This window comes from Salpingoeca rosetta (assembly GCF_000188695.1).
Source record: "Salpingoeca rosetta unplaced genomic scaffold supercont1.9, whole genome shotgun sequence".
NCBI classification, from domain to species: domain Eukaryota; class Choanoflagellata; order Craspedida; family Salpingoecidae; genus Salpingoeca; species Salpingoeca rosetta.
Window position 1 is genome coordinate 675840 of NW_004754925.1, and position 26165 is coordinate 702004.

At 53.9% G+C, this 26165-nt stretch overlaps 5 protein-coding genes across 5 annotated transcripts in view; 4 read left to right on the forward strand and 1 right to left on the reverse strand.

Annotated features, from left to right (window-relative positions):
• Positions 1-2: 2 nt before the first annotated feature.
• Positions 3-17026, forward strand: PTSG_04058 (uncharacterized protein). The gene is made up of 45 exons (XM_004994898.1): positions 3-370; positions 584-658; positions 840-901; positions 1116-1204; positions 1460-1802; positions 2016-2062; positions 2228-2369; positions 2649-2709; positions 3010-3060; positions 3253-3286; positions 3445-3532; positions 3789-3859; positions 4026-4109; positions 4257-4308; positions 4443-4525; positions 4700-4746; positions 4877-4994; positions 5268-5291; positions 5474-5564; positions 5693-5875; positions 6131-6262; positions 6518-6636; positions 6818-6905; positions 7128-7238; positions 7436-7505; positions 7684-7733; positions 8028-8146; positions 8384-8467; positions 8632-8757; positions 9147-9278; positions 9584-10180; positions 10730-10859; positions 11119-11225; positions 11489-11656; positions 11914-12015; positions 12405-12542; positions 12765-12894; positions 13171-13211; positions 13370-13434; positions 13677-13737; positions 13923-14149; positions 14489-14502; positions 14724-14748; positions 14930-14983; positions 15229-17026. Exons 1-45 carry the CDS (start codon positions 261-263, stop codon positions 16766-16768), a joined length of 6285 nt encoding a protein of 2094 aa, XP_004994955.1. The 5' UTR covers positions 3-260; the 3' UTR covers positions 16769-17026.
• On the reverse strand, positions 17001-19873 carry PTSG_04059 (uncharacterized protein). Its single transcript, XM_004994899.1, has 7 exons — positions 19267-19873; positions 18831-18955; positions 18596-18682; positions 18187-18249; positions 17948-18054; positions 17590-17659; positions 17001-17386 (listed from the first exon to the last, which is right to left on the reverse strand). The coding sequence occupies exons 1-7, from the start codon at positions 19721-19723 to the stop codon at positions 17300-17302; spliced, it is 996 nt and encodes a 331-aa protein (XP_004994956.1). The 5' UTR covers positions 19724-19873; the 3' UTR covers positions 17001-17299.
• PTSG_04060 (uncharacterized protein) lies at positions 19664-22140 on the forward strand. Its single transcript, XM_004994900.1, has 8 exons — positions 19664-19786; positions 20068-20139; positions 20272-20473; positions 20787-20847; positions 21026-21068; positions 21188-21306; positions 21501-21670; positions 21962-22140. The coding sequence occupies exons 1-8, from the start codon at positions 19704-19706 to the stop codon at positions 22037-22039; spliced, it is 828 nt and encodes a 275-aa protein (XP_004994957.1). The 5' UTR covers positions 19664-19703; the 3' UTR covers positions 22040-22140.
• Position 22141: 1 nt separating this feature from the next.
• PTSG_04061 (uncharacterized protein) lies at positions 22142-24826 on the forward strand (the record flags this gene model as incomplete). Its single annotated transcript, XM_004994901.1, has 4 exons — positions 22142-22676; positions 22982-23082; positions 23236-23334; positions 23550-24826. The coding sequence occupies 4 exons, from the start codon at positions 22142-22144 to the stop codon at positions 24777-24779; spliced, it is 1965 nt and encodes a 654-aa protein (XP_004994958.1). The 3' UTR covers positions 24780-24826.
• A 261-nt stretch (positions 24827-25087) lies between these two features.
• The window catches only part of PTSG_04062 (uncharacterized protein), a gene marked incomplete at both ends in the record, with an annotated part of 3880 nt that continues 2802 nt past the window's right edge, over positions 25088-26165 (forward strand). The window contains 4 exons of the mRNA XM_004994902.1: positions 25088-25162; positions 25440-25508; positions 25727-25781; positions 25930-26024. Of these exons, the coding sequence (XP_004994959.1) occupies positions 25088-25162; positions 25440-25508; positions 25727-25781; positions 25930-26024 (294 nt within the window). The remainder of the gene's footprint in view (positions 25163-25439; positions 25509-25726; positions 25782-25929; positions 26025-26165) is intronic.

The following is a 26165-nucleotide window of genomic DNA, read 5'->3' on the forward strand; positions in this document are numbered from 1 at the left end:
CACTTGAATGGAATGTAGTCTTTTGCAGGTAGTCCTTGTCGTGCAACCCCACAACAGCAAAAGGTCTAGGACAAGCACACAAGGCACAACAGCACGAGCAGCAGCAGCAACAGGGGTTGTAATGCTGCTGATGCTGACGGTGTGAAACAAGCACGCACAGCAACAGCTGACGAAGTAACGTACCGAACAAACAAGCAAAAAGGAAGAGGGAGGGAGGACACAAGCAAGCAGGCGACAACCGGACATCACTGCGCCACACCATGAGTGGCGGCGATGAAGGCAAGGACAAGGCAACAAAGCTGGCCAACAGCTTTGAGACGCAGCCATACCTGCTGCAAGAAATCCTCGACGGTGTCGCGGCTTACGAACAGTACGTTGTGTGTGTGTGTGTGTGTTGTTGTTGTTGTTGTAACAGCGTTCCCTTGGCTGGCTGCTCTGTCGTTTCAAAACGTGAGAGTGTGGTCCTTCCACACGAATCACACCGAACATTGTGCATATCAGTGCATTCGATCGTTCCATCGCTTCGCACACACACACACACACATGTAAACACACATGTACATGCTCGCGGGCACACGTTCAGGAAGACGCAGGCAGAGCATCTGCTGGAGGCGCGCGTCAAGGATTCCACGGATCAGCAGCAACAGCACCGCGGCGTGTAAGTACCGTCACCTGTGTGCGTGTGTGTGTGTGTGTGTGTGTGTGTGTGTGTGTGTGTGTGTGTGTGTGTGTGTGTGTGTGTGTGCAAGTGCTGTCGCACGAATGTCTGCGTGTGTGTTTGTATGTGACATTGTGCCGACAACACGTGCTGTGGTGTCACAACCCCATTTCCAACGCAGATCCATCCGATACGATCGATACCAGTATGAAGTGCAAAAGGGAAACAACACAGATCTTCCAGGTGTGTGTGTGTGTGATGGGGTGTAGGGTGGGTTGTGGGTGCGTACTTGCTCGTTCACTCGTTTGCGCCATCCACGATGAGCGCGTGGACACCGGGCGCTTCTCATGCACACACACGCACACACGCACACGCACACGCACACACGCACACACACACACACGCACGCACACGCACACATACGCACACGCACGCACACGCACACAACGTGCATCAGGGGAGAGGGCGCGGCGCCACTGGAAAGCGGCGTATGCATATGCCAAGTTTGTGCATGCTTTCAAAAAGAACCGCCGCCTGTGCAAGCAAGTGAGTGTCACCGTGGTGCCGACTGGTATTGGTTGCGCGGGTCTGTGCACAGCCACATGGAAGATTGAAAAGCGTGCTCCCTGCCACGTGCCCACGGCCACTCCTCGCACACACACACACACACACACACACACACATACACGAGGAGCACTCACTGCACGTGCGTGTCGTGCTTTTCCTCTGACACCATACCCCCCTCCCTTGCGCTCACCTCGCCTCATCTTACCTCGCTACCTGTATGGATACCGATGACAGGTAATTGTGCATTCGGTATCACAGGCGCCGGTGGCCGCGTTCTGGTTTGGCAACAACCACATCTACGTGGTTTTTGCCGATGCCACCATGTCCATCTTCGACAGCTTCACGGGCGAGCTGCGCGGAGCACTTGCACTGAAGATCAGTGATGATGCCGCCGCGACCATCCAGGAGGCGTGCTTCTCTGACGACGGTGGCGTGCTGCTGGTGGTACTCAAGAGCAAGGCATACACGCTCCTCCGCTTTGACACCACCCCCGACACAGTCACCAAGCTCTCGCGACGGCACTCCCTCCGCAACAGACACTGCTTGCCTGTCCACGTCCCTGCACCAGACAAGTTTGGTGCGACCAATTGCTCTCTGCGTGCGTGCGTGTGTGTGTGGGGGGGGGGGGCTCCATGTGTGTGTTGTTGGTTTTTGTTTTTTTGTGTATGTATTGCGTGTGTCGTCTGATATCAGGATACCTGTCGTCCCCTGTCGATCATTATCATCCTCGTCGTCACTTGCACACCTCAACCGTCCACGCGTGCACCACCTCCTGTTCTCTCGGCCATAGACATTGGTGTGAAGCCACGGTGCATGGTGGTTGGCTTCAGAAACAAGGTACGCGTGCACGGTCTGCTCTGTAAATCTCCGTGTAGCGCTGCTCTGCCTTCATTCGGGTTAGGGTCAGGGGCTAGACCAGTGCGCATCATTCCCACACCCACACACCCACACATTCTTCACTCCCATCATCTCACGTATCCCTCCCCCCTTTCGTCGTTTCAGGTGGTTGCAATTGGCACAAGCAAACACAGCGCGTGGCTCCTGTCCGTGTGGACATTTCATCCCATCTTTGTTGCGGAGGCGCCGCACCGTGACGAGGTGGTTGCTGTCGCCCTCAGCCCAAAGGGGCACCACCTCGCAACAGGTGTGTGTGTGTGTGTGTGTGTATGTATGTATTTGTGTGATGATGATGATGATGATGATGATGATGATGATGATGATGATGATGATGATGATGATGATGATGATGGGTGTGTGTGTGTGATGGCGTGCGTGTGGTGCTTAAGTGGTTGTGGGTGCTGTCTTCTCACGCTTCATCAACGCTCGCGTTGGCGCAATCATCGTCACAAACATCCATTACCGTCACAAACATCTGCGGCGACTGCGTGCTGCATCCGCCACCCTCCATGCACTCATGCTGCAGGGTGCAAGGACAAGAGTGCGCGTGTGTTTGACCTGAAGCGGCCCGAGGATGACCAGCTCGTGTACGCCAACAAGTTGTTGTTGTTGTTGTTGTTGTTGTTGTTGTTGTTGTTGTTGTTGTTGTTGTTGTTTTGTTGTTGTTGTTGTTGTTGTTGTTGTTGTTGTTGTTGTTGTTGTTGTTGTTGTTGTTGTTGTTGTTGTTGTTGTTGTTGTTGTTGTTGTTGTTGTTGTTGTGGTGGTGGTGGTGGTGGTGACGCATGCCACGTGCACCGTGGATCATCTTCCACAACACCTCTGCGGTGCGCTAGTTCGTGGTGCGATGACTGACTTTGAGTTCCTCCCACTCCGCTGTTCACATGCAGATACACAATCAAGTGCGAACGCGTGTACGCCCTTGACTACGCACCAAACGGGTGGGTGTGACTGCCGATGCTTGTGGTATCACCCATCGCCTGTATCACCTTGTCGGGACAGGGCAGTGTCCATTTGACAATGCGTGTGTCCCACTTGGTTGGCGACATTGTGTACACGGCGCCTCTGGTTCATTCCCCCACTTGCATTCCACCCCTGACATGCGTGCGTGTGTACATGCTCTTGATCCTCAGACGATTCCTGCTCATTGGCTCTGATGACAAAATGGTGAGTTGGCGCATCTTGGCACGTGTGCGAACTGTGCACTGTATCGGGACGCGAGCAAGCAGCCAATGTCTTTCACATGCACATGTACGCTCATGTGTACTGCGTATGGGCTCATATACCACATTGCATACAACGCATTGCATGCAACACATGTACAGGTGCGGCTGGTTGATCCCCAGAGCGCAGTGATCATTTACACGGTCACCGTCCACACGGATTACGTGCGCAGTGTACGCTTCTTCAAAAGTATGACACCAACGCAGCGGAAGGAGAGCGTATCGTGTATGCGTGTATGCGTGTTGCGTGTTGTGTGTGTGTGTGTACGCAAGTGTCAGTGTGTCTGTGTGTGTGTGTGCGTACGTAAGTGGGTGCGCGATGAGTTTGTCTTCGTTCCATCTGATGCAAGTGCGTGTGTATACCGCATGAAAGTCGTCACACAAACATCCCCACCGAGTTTTCCCACACCACGGGATCACTCGCGCATGTATGTGAACTTGATCAGATGGCAAGTTCTTTGTGAGCAGCACCAAGAACGGATGCGTCAACGTGTTTGACAGTGAAAGCGGACAACCGGTGCGTGGAAAAGAAACTATGACGCGGGGCATTCCAAGCACAGGAACGCAGACACACACGAACACACACTGGCACACGCACACACTTGCACACGCGTGATGTGATTTGCCCTCGTTTGCACCAATAATCGCATTTGCGTCTGTATGTACATGGGTCATGGTTGCAGGTGTACTGCTACAAGGGCAACTCCCACGACCACTGCAAGATGGTGCAGGTCATTCACCGGCCAGAGGACATTGAGGCGTCGCAGGTGCAATCATGTGGCCTGTGCATGCATGCTTGCATGTGTGCTTGTTGGTTTTGTGTGTGTGTGTGTGTGCTCGTGTACGTGTCATGTACGCGTGTATTCCAGCAACTAGCCAACTCACAACATCAGTGCAATGCTAATGTGCGATAGAGCGGCGGCGGCATGCAGTTCCTGGTTGGATCCTTTGACGCAACCACATCGAGTGAGCGACGTAGATGCGAACACATACACACACGCGCGCACACACACACACACAAACACAGCACGTGTCACAAACGTGAGTGCGATTTCACCACCCTTCTCCCCTTCTGCACCGCGTGTTTGGTTGTGTCTCAGGTGACATCACCACCGTCACGTCCTTCAACGTCGTCGGCCACACCACGCCTGCGTCGCACCTCAGCTTCGACCTCTTCAAGAAGGTGTGTGTTTGTGTGCATGTGTACAAGCGCACACCTGAATGCAAATGTATGTGATTTGCGTGTCTGCTTGTGAAATAGTTGCACCCTTCCTCTTTCTCGCTCTCATAATCACTCACTCACGCTTTCGCTCCCTCACGACCCTGCACCTACGCTGTCTTGCTCCATCACCACCAGTCCATTACAGTCATGGCTTTCCACCCAACGCGGCCTTATCTTGCCTGGTTAAGTCCAGCAGCATGCACAGTTGCGGGAGTGGTGTGCTCGACACCAACGTTTTCATCACGCGTGGCCATATTCCGTTTCATCACGTTCACACACACACACGCACACACACACACACACGCACACCAGTGGGTCATCGCTGGGAGACATTCAGATCTTCAACGTGCGCGATGGCGAGAAGACGGCGATGCTGAAACCGCACACCAAGACCGTCACTGGTCTGAATTTTGTTGCAGGCGGCGTCATGGTGCGCGCACCCACACATGTGCCAGCTGGACGTGTTTGCGTGCATGCGCGCGCGCGCGCGTGTGTGTGTGTGTGTTTGCGTGCGTGTGTGTTTGCGTGTGTGTGTGTGTGTGTGTGTGTGTGTGTGTGTGTGTGTGTGTGTGTGTGTGTGTGTGTCCTGGATCGTTTGTGTTGCGCAGGAGTGACGTTAGCAGGTTTGCTCCAAACCCATTCATCCTCTTATTCATCCTCTTAACTGACACGTGCACACGTTCTCTGCCGTGTTTGCCGCCAGCTCCTGTCCTCGTCAAAGGACAAGGTGTGTGATCAACATGACCGCGGGTGTCGGGGCGTAAATGTCGTGTTGTTGGTCGAAGCGCGGTTGAGGCAGGCACATACACAACACAAACACGATGCAGCATGCAAACATGTGCTTACGATATGCACACTTGTGCTTGTGGTTGTTGCAAATGCACACGCGCAAACGTGCGTGAACTACAGACCATCACGCTGACGTGTCTGCGAAAATACGAGACGGTCAAGTCCATCACCTGCCCAGCAAGCGTCGTGTGCTGCACCGTCACGAGCACAGGTGTAGTGACTGCTCATCACTATCAGGGATTGCAACCAGCATGATGGCACGCACACCACACACACACCACACACACTCATACCACAACACGCCTTCACATACATTCACACGACATGAGTGCGCTGCAGGCGAGGAAGCGATTGTGTGCACGGAGACGCCTCGCATTTTGAGCGTGAATCTACACCCATTGTCATCCAGTGTCTTTACGGACCGCCCGTCCTCCTCATCCTCCTCCAAGCGGAATAGCCATACAGCGGCACAGAACAAACCGCAAACACCTGGAGACGACTCGGCTACTCCACCGTCACCAGGTCGGTTGGGTGGGGAAACTGTGACGGGGAAGAAGATGAGGCGCGTGTGTTGGCGTTTGTGAAGACAGGAATGTGCACGCGGTGTGAGTATGTGTGCATGTGCGTGTGTATGTGTGCTATTGGGGCATAGCACAACAATACACACACACACACACGCATGGCGTTCTACATTCAAACACTGTGCACAAGCTGTGATTCACAGATGCACGTACTCACACAACAACAACAACAACAACAACAATCATATCTGAGTAGATGAGAAGGCGAAGGAGAAGGAGCGACTGCTGGAACAACTTCTCGCCGTCCGCGACACCCAATATGAGCTCTCCAGCAGCGCGCTCTCAATCGCCGCCTTTCCAGGCAAACGCAGCCCAGACGCCCATACAAGTACGCCTGGTTGTGTTTTGCGTGTGTATGTGCGTGTGTGAGTGTGAGGGTGTGGGTGGGTGCAAGTGCTGTGTGCTTGAATACACACACGAGCAAAATCCGCCGTCAACTCACGCGTATGCTTCTGTTTGGGGTCATTGCTGGAACACCGACACAATTGCACACCTTTGCACACCTTGTTACTACGCCAATTCTGATTGCCAACACGACGGTCTTACCCCCCCCCCTCAACATGTTGTTGTCTCCTCGTCCCAGCTGCGCTGCAGCTCATTGGGCGGTCGCTGGTGGTGATGGGCCTTGATGAAGGCCTCGTTGTCGCCTTCGACACAAACCTGGAGGAGCACAGATGGATCACGGAGGCGCACACCAAGGAGGTGCGCATGGAACCAGCACGCATTGCTTGGTTACACAAGCCCACATGTGTGGGTGGTGTTGTAGCTCAAGGCGTTCGCCAACTCGCTTGCTTGCATGTACTCCTCACATAGGCGCACACACCATACACATACGCACGCCCTCATGTGCAAACCTACACCTGCTTGATGATGCTGGCTGAAGGTGTACACGATTGCGTTTTCGTCATGTGGATCCTACGTTGCGTCAGGATCGCGTGACAAATCGTGCGTCATCCTCGATACCAAATCAGGTACAAGCACAAAGTAGTTGTAGTTGGTGGTGTGTGTGTGCTGTACTATCGTGGTGTGTGTGTGTGTGTTGATTTGTATTTGTGAATGTGTGCATGTGTGTGCGTGTGCGTGCGTGTTGGGGGACGGTGGCTGTAAGATCGACCACGTTGGTAAGTGCGGTGCGTTGCAACTGCTGACGTAGCCTCACGTCGTGTTGTTCAATGTCTGTTCTTCGTCCATAGGCTCCCAGCTGCACCGCCTTGAGAAGCACACGGATCACGTGCGAACGGTTTCATTTGGGCCCGAGAACCAGCTCATCACAGGCGGTCTCGACTCCAACGCATTTGTGTTTGGTGCGACAGAAGTGGTTTGGTGGAGTTGCTGGTGGTACTGGTGGTGCGAGCATTTGTGATGTTGTGCTTTCCTTCCTCACCACCCACAACAACTGCGCATAACATGCGCACATCCCATGCTCCATTGAAATACCACATACATCTCATTGCCACCCTCGACCTCATGCTTGTGTGTGCGTGTGTGTTTGTGATGACAGACGAGAAGAGCGAGTTTGATTCGCACAAGTTTTCTGTTCGCGAGCGACGCCTGGATAACCCCATTGAAAGGTCAGGGATGCATCTGGTGCGTGCACGCGCGGTGCATGTGCGTGTTTGTGTTTGTGGGCGTGAAAACGGGTGGGGTGTGCCATTGTGGTGTGCTGTCACTTCTCTGCCTTGTCATCGTGACACGATTGATTCACCCATTGATTTGTTCTGATTGATGTTTCTACAATCGCTGCCTCAGTTCTTTGTGGGTGCCCGCTGGTTACACGATGACGGGCATGGTTGCTCTTGGTGCGTAACAGCAAGCACGGGTGCACTTCAACTTGGCTGCTTTGCAAGCACATTGCAACGTTTGTCTCTGTGTGTGTATGTGTGTGAATCTGTGTGACAGTATGCGTGTGTGTGTGTATGTGTGTGTGTGAATCTGTGTGACAGTGTGCGTGTGTGTGTGTGTGTGTGTGTTGGTGTGTGTTTTGACATCTGGCGTTGTATGTTGACATGAAAGGTTGTCGCTCATGTGGCCATCACCATCACCATCACCACCACCATGACCATGACCACGACCGCCACCATTACTGCTGGCAGGTCTGTCGACTGGGCGGCTGGTATTTCTAGACATGAGTCTGTACAACCAGCAGCCAACCTTCAAGGAGGCACAGGATCTCATTCTGCACGACAAAGTCAACCAATACGCCATCGTCAAGGTGGGTGCTAGCAATACGAAAGTGCATACTTGTGTGTGCATGCGTGTGTGTGTGTGCGCGTGTGCATGTTCGCTTGTATTGTGCTCGCGTCTGCATGGGAACATGTGCTTGCGTGGTCGTACTGCGTCACTGAGCGTGGAAGACGGGGGCGCTCAGACTTATGCTTGCTTGTCACACATTTCATCTCCCGTCTACCACGGTTCGTTCACGCTTTCTGCCTACCTTGAAACTGTGTAGGACATGATTGACAAGTTTCCGATGACAGTGAACGTTCCTGGTGATCATGCCATCACCATCATGCATCGAGCGGTCGAAAACAAAGTAAAACAGACGTGCGTGCGTGCGTGCGTGTGTGTATGTGTGTGTGTGTGTGTGTGTGTGCGAATGTGTGTGTGTGTGTGCGTGCACTTGTGGTTTTTTTGATACAGCATGCCCAACAGCAAGGCCAACTGGACCCTCACATTCTCTCTCTTTTTCATATGCAGGATTCGCGGCTGCTGTCGCTGTTGCTACAGGCGGACGTGCCCAAGTTCTGGCTGCCGGCGACGGAGGATGGGAGCGATGTGCTCACCATTGCCCATCGCGTCAACGATCGTGTCTGCGCGAAGCTGGTGCGGGAGCTCGTGTGTGTATGTGTGTGTGTGTGTGGTGGGTGGGTGTGGGTGGGGGTGGGTGCGCTTGTACCTGTTCGTGTGTGCGTGCCGTTGTATGTGCGTGCACAGGCATTGTGAAACCGAGTCGTGTGTTTGCGTGTGTGTGTGTGTGTGTGTGTGTGTGTGTGTGTGTGTGTGTGTGTGTGTGTGTGTGTGTGTACACGTGCTATGAAACCGACTCACGTGTGTGCCTGCATGTGAGCATCTGGCGTGTGTGATGTTCCTCTCCTTTCAGCTATTTGTCACACTTCTCCGCATGCCACCTCCTCACCGCCCCTCCTGCACTGTATTTACCATCGACGGGCTCCTCTCCTCTGCCTGTATTGTCACCACCACCAACACACCAGCTCCTCGACAAGTTGGTGGATGCCAAGCGGGCTGGTCAGCTGGGCCCACTCCCCGTCGCCTGCAACCGCTTCCTCGTGAACCTCATCAGGCTGTCACAATCGTTCTCGGACCTTGTCGCCACGTTTCTTCAGGTGCCCTCACGTGTAGTCATCGCGACTTTGCTGATATCTGGTTGGGTCCGTACGTGGGCGAGCAGTTGTACTCCTTTGCACAAGCCCACACATGCACATGTGCACATGTACATGCGAACGCTGATGAGTTTGCAGCGTTGGTTCAGGGCATATTGAAATGACCGTATTCACAAACACAAACTCACACACACACATGCACCGATACGCAAATACGCACACCGTCGCACGCACACATGCACACTGTCGCACTCATACTTGCACACTGTCGCACTCATACTTGCACACTCTCGTACATTTGCATACAGGAGTTTGGGCTGGACGAGAGCCTGACGTCGAGCCAGGTGCAGGTGCGGTTTGAGGTGCACAAGGGCATGTCACTCGTAGGCTCCACATCACGCAACCTCCCCGACGTGTGGCGGAACATCAAAGAGACGACGCGACAGGAGACGCTGTGGCAGCGGCTGATTGGCGTATTCATGCCCAGCAGCGTGATTCAGGCGCAGGCAGCCTCGCGGCTCACAGCGGCGTACATCAGCATCCCTGAGATTGCAGGCATCATCCCCATGCACGACCTGGAGAGCGACAGCGACGATGATGACGAGGGGTACACGTGCGATGAGGGCCGTGGTGTGGGCATGCGCGTGACGGTGCGGCGGACGCTGAGCAGCCGCAGGAAGAAGCAGAGCCGGTTCCTGTCCTTCTCAACGCCCCAACGGCTGGCGTCGCGCTCGCTGGGCAGCTCAAAGTCGCCCCGACGGTCATTCATGGGCCCCATGCCCATAAACGGGGAGATGATGGACGAGAGTAAGAAGTACTCGAAGCAGCAGGTGATCAACTCTGTTCTCCACAGCTTCCTCGAGGCTGGCGATGCGCGTCTCTTCTCAAACGTCCTCATGAAGAAGGTGAAGCTGAGTTGTTGTTGTTGTTGTTGTTGTTGTTGTTGTTGTTGTTGTTGTTGTTGTTGTTGTTGTTGTTGTTGTTGTTGTTGTTGTTGGTGGTGGTGGTGGTGTTGTTGTTGTTGTTGTTGTTTTGTTGTTGTTGGTGGTGGTGGTGGTGTTGTTGTTGTTGTTGTTGTTGGTGGTGGTGGTGGTGATGCTGGTGTTGTTGTTGTTGTTGTTGTTGTTGTTGTTGTTGTTGTTGTTGGTGGTGGTGGTGGTGGTGATGGTGATGCTGGTGATGGTGATGCTGGTGATGGTGATGCTGGTGATGGTGATGCTGGTGGTGTTTACGTTGGCATGTACAGCTCCCCCGTTGCACCCAACCGCTCTTCCTCACACTCACATCAGCTCACTGACACACACAGTCTCTCTCTCACGCACACACACACACACACCCTCTCTCTCACGCACACACACACACCCTCTCACATTCATATCCATTCACTCACACATACACTTACACAACGTGTGCACTCACGTATGCATTCACGTAAACCCTCTCCACCGCCACAGGTACTTGCCTTCAAATGGGATGCATACGCGCGACGTCTGTTCTTCCGGGAGCTCTTCATCTATTTCGCCTTTGTCTTCACCTTCTTCACCTTTGGCGCCCTTATTGGCCGCATCGCGCGCGACCCACAACGTTTGTTAAGCACACCCACCACTACAAACTGTCACACTGGGATGTTATGGTTGGACAACTCATGGTTGCGTGCGTGTGTGCGTGTGTGTGTGTTCATTGTCACCATGGCCTCGCTTGTGCGTTTGCATGGGCATGTCATGTGGGGTAGCGATGGTGCAATGTGTTGGACACTCTCACGAACCCCAATCTCATCAAAGTATCACCATCACGTCATACATACAAACACACATATGATCTTCTCCTTCACTTGCAACCCCAGCAAACGAGGACCAATACAGCAGTCGGCGCATCGCCACATTGGCAATGGCAATTCTTGTCATTCCACAGGCTTGCAGACAGCTCTACCGTGAGCGCAGACAGGTGCAGGTGCGTGTGTACATGCGTACATGCGTACATGCGTACATGCGTGGGCGTGCAAGCGTTTGTGTGCGTTTGTGTGCATGTGCATGCTTTTTGTTTGTCTCAGTCGCGGCCCTGTTTACATTCCATTCCGCAGCGCACCAGAAGTAGCCCGCAAGGCATATTGTTTGTTGCACGGCGAAACACCTTCTTGCGCGTGGATCCACACTGTAAATGCAAGATAGCTCCATCTCTTCTCACCACACACGCACACACGGTCCATTCATCAGGTGACGCATTCGAGTGTTTCGTTTGTGCTGGCAACGATCTCGGACGGGTGGTCGCTGCTGCAAATCTCCTCCTCTGTCCTGGCCATTATGAGCGTCATCATGTACGTTGCAGGCTACGACGACACCACCGATGTTGCCGGAATCACAAGCCTGCTCCTCTGGATGCAGGTGACGTTTAACATGGTTGAATGCGTGTTCAGGTGCAAGCAAAGGGGATTCGGTGCTATGGTGCACACACGGGGTGTGCATGGCACGGGTGTGTCGTGCATGCGTGTCTGCAATGAGCACATACAACACAAACACACGTGCAAATGTGCATTCGGCAAATGTGCATTCGACAAATGTGCATTCGGCAACTATTGTATCAGCAGCCCACTCACCCACACCCACTCGCTTCCCTCCATCCCCAATCGGCTGCTTGATAGGTGCTGTATTTTCTCCGCGCGTTTGAGGCCTTTGGTGCTCTTGTGCGCATGATCTTCCGCGTCCTCCTCCTCTCCATCCCGTTCCTCACAATCCTCCTCATTGTACGTGGTGCTCTTGCACTCCCTGTGCTACGAACCCTTATTCTCGCGAGCTCACCGCTCATGTCGCATGCAAACAGGCATGTGCGATTATACACGCATGCATACATGCAATTACTAGCACATTTCTCACATTCTTTTACATACAATACACCCACATGCACTAAGATGCACGCATGTACACAAGCACTCACATACATGGATATTTACTCACTCTCACACACACACACACACTCACTCACTCACACACTCACTCACTCACTCACTCACTCACTCACTCACTCACTCACTCACTCACTCACTCACTCACTCACTCACTCACTCACTCACTCACACACACACACTCACTCACTCACTCACTCACTCACTCACTCACTCGCGCTCACATGCAGGTGATGGTTGGCACGGCAACCTGTTTCTTCCTGCTGTTCAGTCGCGTGCCAACGGACGACTACCTCTTCGACAGCGAATCGCACGCCTCCAACATCTTCTTCAACGTCTACAACGTGTTTCTACTCGGCGACATGGGCGTACGTAGCGCATGCAAACATCGTGCTTGTGTCCACATGGATGTGTATCTGAGTGCACTGTTGTCACCTGTACCTATCAGACAATTGCTCACCTGTGTGGTAGTAGCGTTTGTCTCCTCTCTGTGTTTTCCAAATCACAAACAAGATGGTGGCCAACATTTGCGACTCTGACACAGCTACACTGCGCCTTTCCTCTGCTCACACCCATCCACCTTGCCACAGTCGCTGCTGCTTCAACTGCACGCATCGTCTGATGACACGGGAGAAGACATGGTGCAGGATGTGGTGCGGAAGCTCGTCTTTGTCATTCTTTCCCTCGTCGTCACCATCTTCATGCTGAACCTCATGATCAGTGAGTCTCCTCTGTGTGTGTCTGTGTGTGTGTGTGTCTGCGTCCGTGTGCTTGTGTTTGTGTGCCTGTGTGTGTGTGTGTTGGGGAAAAGGGATTGGCTGATGAACCGACATTGTTCTGTTTGTATGTTTGTCGGTGTGCCTGTGTTGCGTGGTGTGAGTGTGCTTGCCTCTGTGTGTATTTGAAAGTGTTCATCTCGTCTTGTCATATATGCATCCCCTAACTCACGCCCACACATGACCACCGTCTCACATTGCAACCAACACCTGTGTGTAGACTTGATGTCGGAGTTTATGAGTCAAGTGCACGAGGAAGAGGTACGTGTGCCCTTGTCGTGAAGACACAATCACCATTAGGGGGAGCTGCATGTTGTTTAAGTCATGCATGACCATCGCCACACGGAGAGTGCAAACATTGTTACTCAGTACGTCTCGTCACACACGCGCTTGTGCTTGTTCATTGTTGCGCGTGCCAGGGCGATGCGTTTCCTTATGAAAAGGCGCGAATCATCGCGGAATTGGAGCTCTCCATGTCTGATCGGTATGCAAGTGCACATGCGCAAGTATTCTCACACGAATGTCTCGATTTGTATTGCTCTCTCGCTGCCTGTGGTGGCGCCTCATCACCCTCACCATCACATGCACAACTTGACACAAGTTCACACACATACACACACACACACACGATACACGCGCACACACACACGATACACACACGCACGCCCACACACACACACACACACACACACATTTACACGCACTTACTCTTCACCTCCATTTCAGGGAGATCAACCCAAAGAACTTTCCGCGCTGGCTCCACGCCCTCGTTTCTGAATCGGATGAGGTGATGCAGTTGTTGTGTACTTCAATCTCATGTCGCTGAAGCCCGTGGTGGTGGTGCTACTGCTTGTTGTAGTCACTGATTTTGACTTGGACACTGTTTCTTCTTGCAGGGCCGCGATCACGCTGTGCTCAAGCGTCATGCACATGCCATACCTGTCATGATTCTCACTTTGTTCTCTGTATCAGGGCCTGACACGGGACACGAACGAGTGGCAGGGCACCATCACGGCCATCCACCGCGCCAACAAGGATCTAGTGAGACAGGTCCAGGCGTCCATCAAACGCACGGAACAGGACATGCGCGAAAACATCCAAGACCTGGAGGAAACGATGACAAAGCGACTGCTGGATATCCAAAAGGCACTACGCTCGCAATTTGACGAGTCAAAGAGCTTCTCCTCATCGTTGCACCTGTACGTTTGCTCAAATGTGTTGTGTGTTTATTGCATGCATGCGTTGCGTGAACCACGTGTGTGTCGGTGCGTGTGTGTGTGTGTGTGTGTGTGTGTGCGTGTGTGTCTGTGTCTGTGTTGAGTATGATTTCGTATCGAAGCAACAAATTGCTGCGTTACGCATAGGCTTGCGATGTTGTGTGAGCGTTGTTGACTGTGTGTTTGCTGTGCTTGTCATGCCAATTTCATGCTCACCACTTGCTCCCGTTGTTGCCCTTACTGTGACTGTTGTGTTGTCTACTTGTTATCCTACGACAACACACCTTCCTCGTGTGTTTATCTCACCCGAAATATCAACAGACCAAGTCTCTTCTGTGAGTGGTGTCATGATACACATGTGGGAGGCATTGCTGTGCTGTTATGATGTTTCTACTTATTGGCTTGATCACATGTCTCTGATGTAATATTTGGCCCTCTTTGTCACGGATTGCACACACACGTCACCTCACATACCACACACCCGCACGTACTCGCACACTGACCTTGACACGATACACACGCACTTGTGCGTCGCCTTCTGCATGCTCATCGTTAGCACAATCGCTGCCAAAGCCAGCACGGTACGTACTCGCTGCAATATCTACAACATGCAGTCCACCTTCACCCTTTCGCCATGCTGTCGCGCGCGCGTATGCGCGTGTGCGTGTGTGATGAATGAATTGATGCGTCCTCCTTCCTTGCTCCGACTCACCCCCCTGGGCAAATTACACATCACACGCTTGTTGCTTCTTCTGCTTTTAGGGTGAGGGAGTTGACGCAACAGAACAAACAGACCATTCACGGCTACAAGATACTGTGCGTCACACGCTGTGCACACCGCTTCTTTGCTTGAGATGCAAACACCGTCCGCAGCGCGTGCAAGTGTGATGGTCACAGGCCCACTCACAAACATCCACCATGCACATGCACACTATGTGTGGTCGTTGGTTGTCCCACTCACGCATTCGTTCTCACTTGTGTCTGTGTTGTCATCATCAATCAAACAACTTTCCTCTCCCCCCCCCCACCCAACACACACATGCAACAAACGACGTGTTCAGGCGGGAGCAGGAATCCGAGCAGCAAGAGCTGCCTGTTCGGCGTCAGCAAACGCTTCCACGCCAGTTTGGCAGCTTTGAGTCGCTGCCACGACAGCTACCAGCGATCCCACTCGCCCATGGCAGATCCCAGCTTTCATCATCGTCGCTCAGCCAGAGCATGAGTGTTGAGGCGCACCCTGCTGCCGACATGACTGCAGGGATGATGGCACCGGCAAAACCACCGCTGCCAACACCACGTGTGCAGCCGATGCTTGGGAAGAGAAGGAAGCATCGCTCACTCAGCTTTGACGTGGAAGTGGGAATGGGCGCACACACGTCATCGTCGGACGGGAGCGATGGAGATGATGGCGACGGAGTCGATGGTGGTGATGGCAGTGCTAGCAATGGCGATGGCGGTGATGGTGGGGGTGAGGTGACTCGCCGGCTGCTGCGCAAGAGTAGTGGCAGCAGTAGCACGCTGCGGAGAGCATCAAGTGTGACCAGCAGCAGTTTCGGCGACGATGATGCTGATGATGCCGATGGTGACTACGACCCAGCAGGGAGGAAGAAGAAGCGCGTGTCCTTTGGCTCGTCCGTCATTGAATTCGACACGGGCATCGTGCGAACACTTCAAGATGATTTGCGCATGCAGTCAGCCGCATCCTCGTCATCGTCCATATCACTTGCATGCGACGCAGCCGTGTCGCCGCGACCATCACTTTCACCAGCAACACCGGCGGCAACAACATCAGCAAGGATACCGACAACAACGACAGCGAAACCGACTGCAACAACGGCTGTGTCCGCACCACCAGCTCAAACAGCGCCAACCAGGACCACTCAACTGCACCCGTCTACACCCACCACACTGCCACCAATCACAGTCCACTCGCCCACACCACCAAGAACCAACAGCAACAGTGGCAGCAACAGCGGAAGTGGTGGTGGCGGTGGTGGCGGTGGCGGTGGGGGTCGGTTTCTGATTCGCCACCGCCGCATTGGCGGGTCGCGCGTGTCGTATCGCATTTCCCCGCTGACGGCTGTTGCCGAGGAGCGAGAGAAGGAGGCGGCACTGCTACGACAGCGGCGGGGGCGCACAGCCCAACGCGAAGCTGCTGCTGGTGTTGGTGATGACGATAATGGGGCTGTTGGTGATGACGACGACGACGACGATGATGATGATGATGATGATGATGATGATGGTGGTGCCGTGGTGTTTGGCAGCGACGAGCGAGGATCAGTGTTGGCGCGGCAGATTTCACTCAAAGAGCGACAGCGCAGTGTTCGCCAGGAGCAGCCAGCGCCGCAGGAAATGTGGGCCAGTCAGCGCAAAGGCATCAGCAATAGCAGCAGCATTGGTAGCATTGGTGAGAGACAAAATGGAGAAGATGATGACGACATGGGTGAGCGTGAGGTACGGGAGCAAGAAGGAGCAGTAATGTTCGGAGATGGGGAGAAACCGAAATCGAAATCAATGTCGATGAAGACGAAGAAGAAGAAGAGACGCAGGTCGAAGAAAGTGCTACCGCGCGACTCTCGACCCGATGTGACGGAGGTGTAATGCAGGCGACGAAGACGGCGCCTTGGTTGTGTGTCAAGTAGAATGCTTTTGGAGGGCAGCAGATTGTACACAGACATGGAGGTACGTGTAGTTGTGTCTTGGTATGTGTTTGTCTGAATGTATGCAGGTACGCGTTTTGTGAGTGTGTGTGTGCGTGTGTGTGTGTGTTGTATTGGGTGGTGCATGTCTCCCGCCTGTGCCATGGTCTGAAGATGGCTTTTCACGAGGATTGTTCGCGATTCCGCAAGGTGCTGCGAGTTCATGTCACAGCACCGCTTTGTATTTAAATCAGACTAGGCAGAGCCACTCCAAGGTGATGGAGAATAAAACAGAAGAAACACAAAGAACAAGCCGCCAACGAGTATAACAAAGCCACGAGTGAGTACATCTCGTTTGACCAGGTGTATTGACATGTACTTTGCAAAGTGGAGCACTGAACGTGACAACTACGAATGTCGTGCGTTGACGTGCGCACACACATACACACACACACACACGAGCGCATACGCACACGCACACACGAACACAGAGCTACATGGCGAACTCTGGGATCATGCTGAGTGGACGTCGATACACGTGCACGTCAGCGTTGCCCCAGGACATGGGAACGTTGAGAACCTGAAGTCACGATAAACCCAAGTCAACGCGTGGTGTTGAGCCTGATGGAATAGAATGCAGGGGAGCAAACACCACCGTGCACGCAGCGCGATGTGCTCTTGCAGAGAAGTTGCAGTACGCGGAGCACGGTACACAACACGCCTTCCTCCCCTCGTTGTGTGTACATGTAACAAGCGGACGTGGCACCGGGTGCACGTACGTACAGTTTCCAGCTTGAATTGTGCGTGGAAGTCTGACGCTGCTTCGCTGATGGGCTGGATGGAGATGAGCACGCTAATGATGACATGATTGCAGGGAGATAAGGACACCAACACGAAGAGTCTCGGGGCGTCAGTGTGTGGTCGTGAGTGGCAGCAGCAGCAAGAGGTAGATTGGCAAGTGTATCGTGGTGGACAATGTGCACTGACATGTGCCGACGTTCACAACAATGTCACAATCAAGGACGGGGATGCATAGAGACAACGTGCGTACAGAGGAAGACAAGATGCACGGGCAAGCAACACGCGCATAGGACGCATGCAAACACGTGGCCACACATGCAGCGAGCACAACTACACGCACCTCATTCGCGGGGCGTCTCCGACGAGGCGGGACGCCAGTGCAGTGAGAAACGGCTCCTCAAAACACAAGCTGGCGAGATACACAACATCCGCGTCGCGCACGTCCGCCTACGCCGACAAAACAGCATGTGAGCGGAACACAGCACCACAGACACGAGTAAGCGCTGGTTGTAGCATAATTGACTATATGTACCTATGAATAACACTGCCATGGCATCGAACATGCATGCTTGCTTGCACCTTCATGATATCGCCGTGCACAAACTGAAGGTTCACCGGGTCCGTGCCCAGCATCTTTGTCAGCTGAACGCAAGCAGGCGAGCGATGTGGGAGGACGTGGGTGAGAGAAAGGCGTTTGTGTGTATGTTTGTGTGATGGAACAGAGTGAGTGAGTGAGTTTGTGTGTACATGCGTGTGTGTGTGGTGTGTGTGAGATGGAACAGAGTGAGTGTGTGAGTTTGTGTTCATATGTGTGTGTGTGTGTGAATTCGTCAGGCAGCACATGATTGAGAACGCGATAACACAGGCATGAACGTGATTGGTAAGAGGATGCTGAGAGCAAGCATCGCTTGTACAATGCCAAAGAGCAACAGGCAAGCGAATGCTGCACATATGCGTGTGAGCTCAGACAAGCACCTGCCAAACTCACCCTGGCCAAGGCCTTCTGTGCAGCCTCATGGCGCGTCTGCGCCAGCTCAACACCACACGCTTTCCCAGCTTGAAACTGCAAGAATACCTGTGTCATCAAAGGGAACGAGCACAAGGCAAGCAAGCAGGCAGATTCAGATGTGTCCGAGTCACCAAGCTAATCTCTCCCCCCCCCCCTACTCCAAGACACTGCTTGTGCGTTTCACGGTGTTTGGTTTGTGACAGCGTTGTGGCACCTGCATGGCCATCTTGCCCAGGCCGGAGCCGAGGTCGTAGAAGACAAAGCCTGGGTGGGGTTGAATTGCCTGCATGACCGCCGTCACCCCTTGGGGCAGGATCTCCCCATACGCGCTGTGACCACCTGTGCATGCGTGTTCGTGGCAGAATAGGTGGGTCCTTGAATGAATGAGTGATTGAGTGAGCGAGTGGGGGGATGATCCACAGGATGGTGTGGGATTTCAGACGCAAGCCTTCCTTGCAGCGACGCCAGTGGCGTGAACATTGGCACGCAGAGCGCAGTTGCACGCACGCACTTGTTGAGACATACTGGCTCACTCACTCACTGACTCATACAAGCTCCCACTCTCGCGTGTTCGCACACACGCATGCACAGTCATACACACACACACCTAAACACACAACACACACACACACACACACATACGCGCGCACCGGATTCATCAATGTCGTCCTCTTCTTGGTCGGAGAGGGCAGCAAAGCCTGCGATGCCATAGTCTGCATCAAGGTCGTTGTAGATGGCGTGCAGTAGCTTGTAAAGGGATGCCTCATTTGCCACCAGGGGGCGCTCTCCTTCTGCATTGGCCACTGCCGCCGCTGCTGCTGTCGTGGTCGCCACACCGCCGCCAAGGACACACGCCAGCCACCACCATCGCCGTCGTTGAGATACCTGCTGCCTCCTATCAATGTGTGCCGCGCCGCCGCCATGTAGCGCCCTGACCAGCCGCCTTCTAACCAAGCCCCTCACCTGCGTGCCCACGTGAGCCGGCCTGTGCAGTCTGCCCACAGGCATCATTCCATGAAGCACGCACCGCCACGCATTCATCATCGTCGTCAACAACAACAACAGTGGGAAAATCCGGACGTGGTTGATGTGGTTGCACAGAGGCATGGCTGTGCTGCTTGTTGTCGCGCTGTCGCTGCTGCTGCCCGTCGGCGCGGGAGAAGCCAGCAAGTATGTTGTGCGTGTGTGTGTGTGTGTGTGTGTGTGTGTGTGTGTGTGTGTGTGTGTGTGTGTGTGTGTGTGCGTGTGTGTGTGCGTGTGTGCGTGTGCGCGCGTGTGTGTGTGTGTGTGTGTGTGCGTGTGTGTGTGTGTGTTGTGTGTGTGTGTGTCTGTGTGTGTGTGTCTCTCCTCACACACTCTCTTCCCCTCTCTCCTCCCTCTCTCCATCTCTCTGCGTGCTCTACCCTCCCTCTGTTGGTCATGCGTTCATTGGATGTGTTTTGCTGCCTCAGTGATGTGCAAGGAGTGGACGCTGCGACCTGGGCAACGCCGCCAGTGCACCACGAGCCCCTCTACTCTTCAAGGTATGCGTACAGTGTTTGTTGAGCCGGCATACACGACGCATATGACGCATATGACGCGCATGACACGCGCATGACACGCGCAGGACGCCTCACGAAAAACGTATTGTGCACACATCGCACGCGCTTGTGCAGGTGCAACATTCCAAAGCTGTACACAAAGGAGGAGTGGGAGGCGTATCAGGCGCAAGGACGCACAGATCCCGTCATCTTGGTCGGCTTCAAGGACAACTCTTACTTCCAATCCGTGTGCACGAAGCAGAACCTCCTGCAGCAGTATGGCAACACATCCGTTGTCCTCAGCTCTGCCAACACTCACAGCTACAAGAAGAACACGGTGCTTGTGTGTTGTGTGTGTTGTGTGTGTTGTGTGTGTTGTGTGTGTTGTGTGTGTTGTGTGTGTTGTGTGTGTTGTGTGTGTTGTGTGTGTGTGTGTGTTAGAGAGAGAGAGTGTGTGTGTGTGTGTGTCTGAATGCTTACGAGTGTGTGTGTTAGAATGCTTACGAGTGTGTGGGTGTGTTAGAATGCGTATGAGTGCGTGTCTGTCTACATACGTACGTTTGTTTGTGTTCTGTCCCACCATGTGTTGCCTGTTCAATGGTGCGTGCATGCCTTTGCTCAGTGTTCATCAATCTTCCTTGTTGGCTCAGCTTGTCTTTCGGGAATACTTGGAACACCTCGTGCGACCACGAACAATGGACGATGTCGCAGGTGCACCCTTGTGCTTGTTTGCTTGTGTTGTGTGTGTGTTGTGTGTGTGTGTGTGTGTGTGTGTGTGTGTGTGTGTGTGTGTGTGTGTGTGTGTGTGTGTGTGTTCGCTTGCTTGTGATTGCGTGTCTCCGCCTACTTTTCACTCACAACCTTCATCCTCAACATTTGCATCTTTCAGGCGACACGTGGTACTTCTTTGGAAACAACGATTACGACAAGAGGTGTGGCTCCTTTCAATAGCACTGCCAAGCACCTTGCCTGTGTGCCAGAGTCATACTTGCACACACATACGCGCGCGTGCACGCGCAGAGGTTGCTCACATTACATTGCGTGCGGGCAGTTGGACCAACTTTACACAGCACTACCATCGACCAGACTACACATACACCAGGGAGCCTTTCTTCAGCTTTGGCATTGGCGGCAGCGGCTCCGGTGTCCCCTTTCACACACACGGCGCAGGTGTGTGTTTGTATGTATGTGTGTTTGTGTTTGTGTGTGCGTGTGCGTATGTCGCGTGTGTGTGTGTGCGTGTGTGCGCGCGCGTGCGCATGTGTGTGTGTACATATGTGCGTGTATGTGTCCGCGTGTGTGTGGATGATGTTCACTTCTTCTTCTTCTTGACTCGGTGTCCTGCTTCATGTTTCATTTGCAAGTGTTTGCGGAAGTGTTACATGGCGCCAAGCGCTGGTTCCTGGCGCCGCCTGAGGTCACGCCACGGTTCAGCCCTGACGAGACATCATATCGCTGGCTGCATCTCGTGTGGCCCACCTACTCTCAGCAGGAGAAGGACTTGATCCTCGAGTGCACCCTATACCCCAACGAGGTTGCGCCGTTGTTGTCATTGTTGTCGTTTTGTGTGTGTGTGTGTGTGTGTGTGTGTGTGTGTGTGTGTGTGTGTGTGTGTGTGTGGATTGGCATTGCCGTTTCTCCGTCACTCACTCACCCTCTCGCACACACACAAACACACACACAAACACACACACAAACACACACACAAACACACACACAAACACACACACAAACACATACACACTCACTCTCACGCACCCTCACGCCCTCCATCTTTATAACCCCTCCCTTGCTCCATTGGCCTCGATGACGCGGTGCATGCCAGGTGCTGTGGATCGATGCGCAATGGTGGCACATGACCCTCAACATTGGAGACACCGTCTTCATCTCCACCTTCATCTAGGAGCTCGCACACCAACCACCACCACACATCCTTCCCTTTCATTGCCTTGTTTTGTGCCGCCAAATTTGAAAAAACACCAACAACCAGCAACGGTCAACAACAATGGAGTGGTCAGCGACGCTGCGGTCGTGGCCTGCAGCAAAGAAAGCGGCTGCAGAGGAAGGAGACGATGGTACACGGCGAGGAAGAAGTGGCGGTGGCACACATGCACAGAATCAGGCACAGGCACAAGCAAGACCGCGTGGCGTGCAAGGGCTGGCGGGGTCACACCGCTTGTTTCCCCAAAACCCTGCACGGCATGGCTCCACCACAACCACAACCACAACCGCCACGCTGCGAACAGCCTCCAACAACAACAGCAGCACATCAGCAGCAGCCACGAGCAACGCGTTACAAGCAAAGGCAGCTGGGAGGATTGGAAAGCCTCAGCAGCACACCGCCAAAGCACCCAGCATTGCCGGAAGAGCACTGCCAAAACGACGTGATGCTGGTGAAGACAGCCACAATGTTGAAGAGGAAGGACACGAGGAAGATGCAAACGGCCCACTCCTTCGCTCTGGGACAGCCACCTTTGTCGACTTGTGTCCCGGGGATAAGCGACGCGTCGCTCGGCTTATTGCAGAACTGGCAGAACTCAGTAAGCAACCGCACGGTGCTTGTGCTTCGGTTGCTGTTGCACTTTGTTCATACTTGTGTGTGTGTGTGTGTGTGTGTGTGTGTGTGTGTGGCTGTGTATGAGAGCATGTGTTTGTTGATGCGCTATGCTGTGCATGTACATGGGTGTGTGTGAGTGCGTGTAAGCGTGGCGGACACAAACGCTCCCTTTCTTGCGCCCTGTGCGGATGTGTTGAGCTTGTTACATTACCCATGTGGCAAATGGACGAGCCAGCATCTCTCCTCACAACTGCAACACATGTGCACTCTTGTTCCCCCGTTGTCCAGATCAAAACCGGCAAGAGATGGTCAAGACACACGAGACAACCGTTGCTGACCTTCAAGAACAGAACAGCGCACTCCTCGAACACAACCAACACCTGGAACAGGTTGGCCTGGCATCCATGCGTGTGTGCTACTCACTCCACGAGGTGCACCCTGCACCTTGACTTTGGTCGAGCTGTTTGCACTCGCCTAATCGTCTGCCCGCGTACACACACACACCCACCCACACACACACACACACACACTCGTGCGCACAGGAGCTTGAGATGCTGCGAGACCGACTTCAAGCCACCGAACAACAGTGCACAGTCCTCACAAAGGCGGTCAACGACAGACGGGCAGAGGATGAGGCAAAGGTGATGGATCACTGGCCATGCAGCAACAGCTACTGCTTCTTCCTGTGCCACCCGTCCTTCTTCTCCCTCGAGCCTCTCGCATGCACACGCACGCGCTCTCGTTGTTTCTCCCCTTTCCCGACTGTCGCTCTCCCCCACCTGTTTCTCTCCCTTTGATGGTCATCCTGTCCCCTCAGAACCAACCAATTGTGCATGTGCGTGTGCTTGATGCACAGGTCATGGTTGATGCGAGCACGCAATACCAGGGGTTTGAGGACACGGGAATACAGTGCGAACTTGTGCAATCCCAAACCGAGGCAAGGACCAAAGGGGCACAGGAACATGCGACAGAAACGCAGCAGCAGCAGCAGCAGCAGCAACACCCTATTCGGCAGTCCAAACGAGCAAACACAGCACGCGCAGCTCCTGGAGCCAGAACGAGTGGTGGCTTCAACAACACTGACAACCACGACGAGGAGGAGGAGGAGGAGGAGGAGGAGGAGGAGGAGGAGGAAGAACAAGAGGACGGGTCTGGGGAGGATAAGGTGGAAGGCGAAGAGGAGGAGGAGGGAGAGAAACATGCTCGTGATGATGACGATACCGACGTGTGGACAAGTGAGCCTCGAGCTGCCGACACCCACCACGTGCCAACGCTGCCAACGCTGCCACCAGAACTGTCACACCACAACCTGTGGGTGCGCTACTTGCGTGAACAATCTGTGCCACCTCAGCCAACACAAGCCAGCCACGAACACCTTCCGTCAACGTCAACATTTGTCACAGGGCCGCCGCCGCCAACCATGGCGCACGCACCAAACACACCAACAGCACTTCGGTACGGCGATCAGCAGCACGAGACAGCGCCACACCAGCAAGCAATGCATCCCCACCACTCCTATCACTCACAACACCAGCACAACCAGCATCACCAGCAGTCGCAGCCACGAAATCCGCAAGACGGTGAGCCGGAGTCTGTGGTCATGGTGAGCCCACTTCGACTTTCCGCGCTGGAAACCACGGTTGTGTCAGAACATGAACAAGCGAGCATGAGGGGGCGATGGCAGTTTGCTTCCCGCGCTCGCCACCCGCCTGAGGCTGGGGAGAGTCTCGCCTCGTCTGTGAACTCCACCGGTGCACTGCATGGCGGTCACCATCCTGCCGGGACAGTGACACAGGCACACGACACCCATCACCAGCAGCGGCAGCAGCAATCGCAGCACTCGCTCGGCGTTGCACGTTCACTCCACTACTCCGTCCCAGCACCACACGCACGAAGAGGAAGTAGAAGAGGAAGCACGGGGAGAACAGGCGCAGGCGAAGGATCGCAACCCCCATCTGCAACACTAGCGGCATCGGCCCCACGCGTAGCGAGACGTGACACATTTGCCGATGACGACAGACCCATCACAAACTTGGCTGACCTTGTTCGGTTTGCAGAGACCCAACTCACCAGACAGGACCAGTGAACTGCTGGATGGACAGCGAGCATGTCATGGCATGATGAGACTTGGCGTATGTGCGTGCGTGCATGTGTGTATGTGTGTATGTCAGCCTGTTCGTGATGTGACATGGAGCGAGTCACATCACAACGGATGGATGGGATGGATGGTGGGCTGGCGCAACGCTGGCTGGCTGGTGGTCGTTTCATAGCCGACATGATAAATTGTAGTGAGCTTACTTGGCTGGCTTGGATTGGATCCATGCACACACACACAAACACAACCCACGCCTCCCGCGATCCACATCCACATCCACATCCAAACCCCCCGCTACGATGAGCGAGAAGAAGAGCTTCTTTCGGGTTGCCAAGAAGCAACTGACGCGCCAGCAGGAGAAGATCAGACAAAAGGTGTGCGGGCGTACGTGTGAGCGGGAGTGGTTATGGTGTTTGTTTGTTTGTTTTGTTTGAGCGAGATTGCTCTTTCGTCTCCAGGATCGTGCTTGCATGTCCCTTTGGCATCGTTTTGGAGGATGTGTGTGGGTGTGTGTGTGTGAATGTGCACCGTGTCATGTGGGCGAACCGTTTGCTTTGAGCATCGTGTGCTGTGCTTTGAGAGAGAGAGAGAGAAGCACCCGTGGTTCAATGCATGGTCTTAATCGCTCTGTCAACTGGCTGTGCCTGACAGCTGAGCAAAACAGAGCATGTGGAGGACGAGGAGTTTGCAGAGCACGTCGCCAACTTCAACGCCCAGGCGGTGCGCAACCAACCCCATCTTGTTGATGCTGGCACAGCACTGGTGGTGGTCACGATCATGCGGGTGGTTATGGTTTGGTGCTTGTGATCATGTTAGTGTCCATGGTGGTGGCAAGGCGTCGCCTTAACGACGAGACATTGCCTTGGTGGCGCACTGCCTTGGTTTCATTTGCCTGATGTGTGCAACTTGTGCTGCCTTGCTTGCTTCATACGCTGCAGATGCATGCAACGCGATTGCACAAGGAGGTCGGCAACTACATCAAGGCAGTGCGAAGTAAGACAGCGGCTAATACGTGCATATGCCCTCTCGTAGCGTGCTGTCGCCTTCTGTGAGCTGGTGGTGATTTGGCTGGGTGCTCATTGACGAACCTGCTGCTGTGGTCATGATGATTTGACTGCACCTCAACCATTCACTTTGGCAGCCATGGCCGCTGCGAGCCGCTCCCTGGGGGACGCCATCAAGACGGTCTACGACCCCGATTGGGACAACAGCGAAGAGGCATACAGCACCATCGAGGTGAGACGTGGACGTGTCTGTGTGTGCATGTGTGTGTGTGTGTCTGTGTGTGCATGTGCCTGTGTCTGTGCGTGTGTACATGTGTCTGTGTGCATGCATGTGTTTGTGTGCGTGTGCATGTGTGTTTGTCTGTGTGCATGC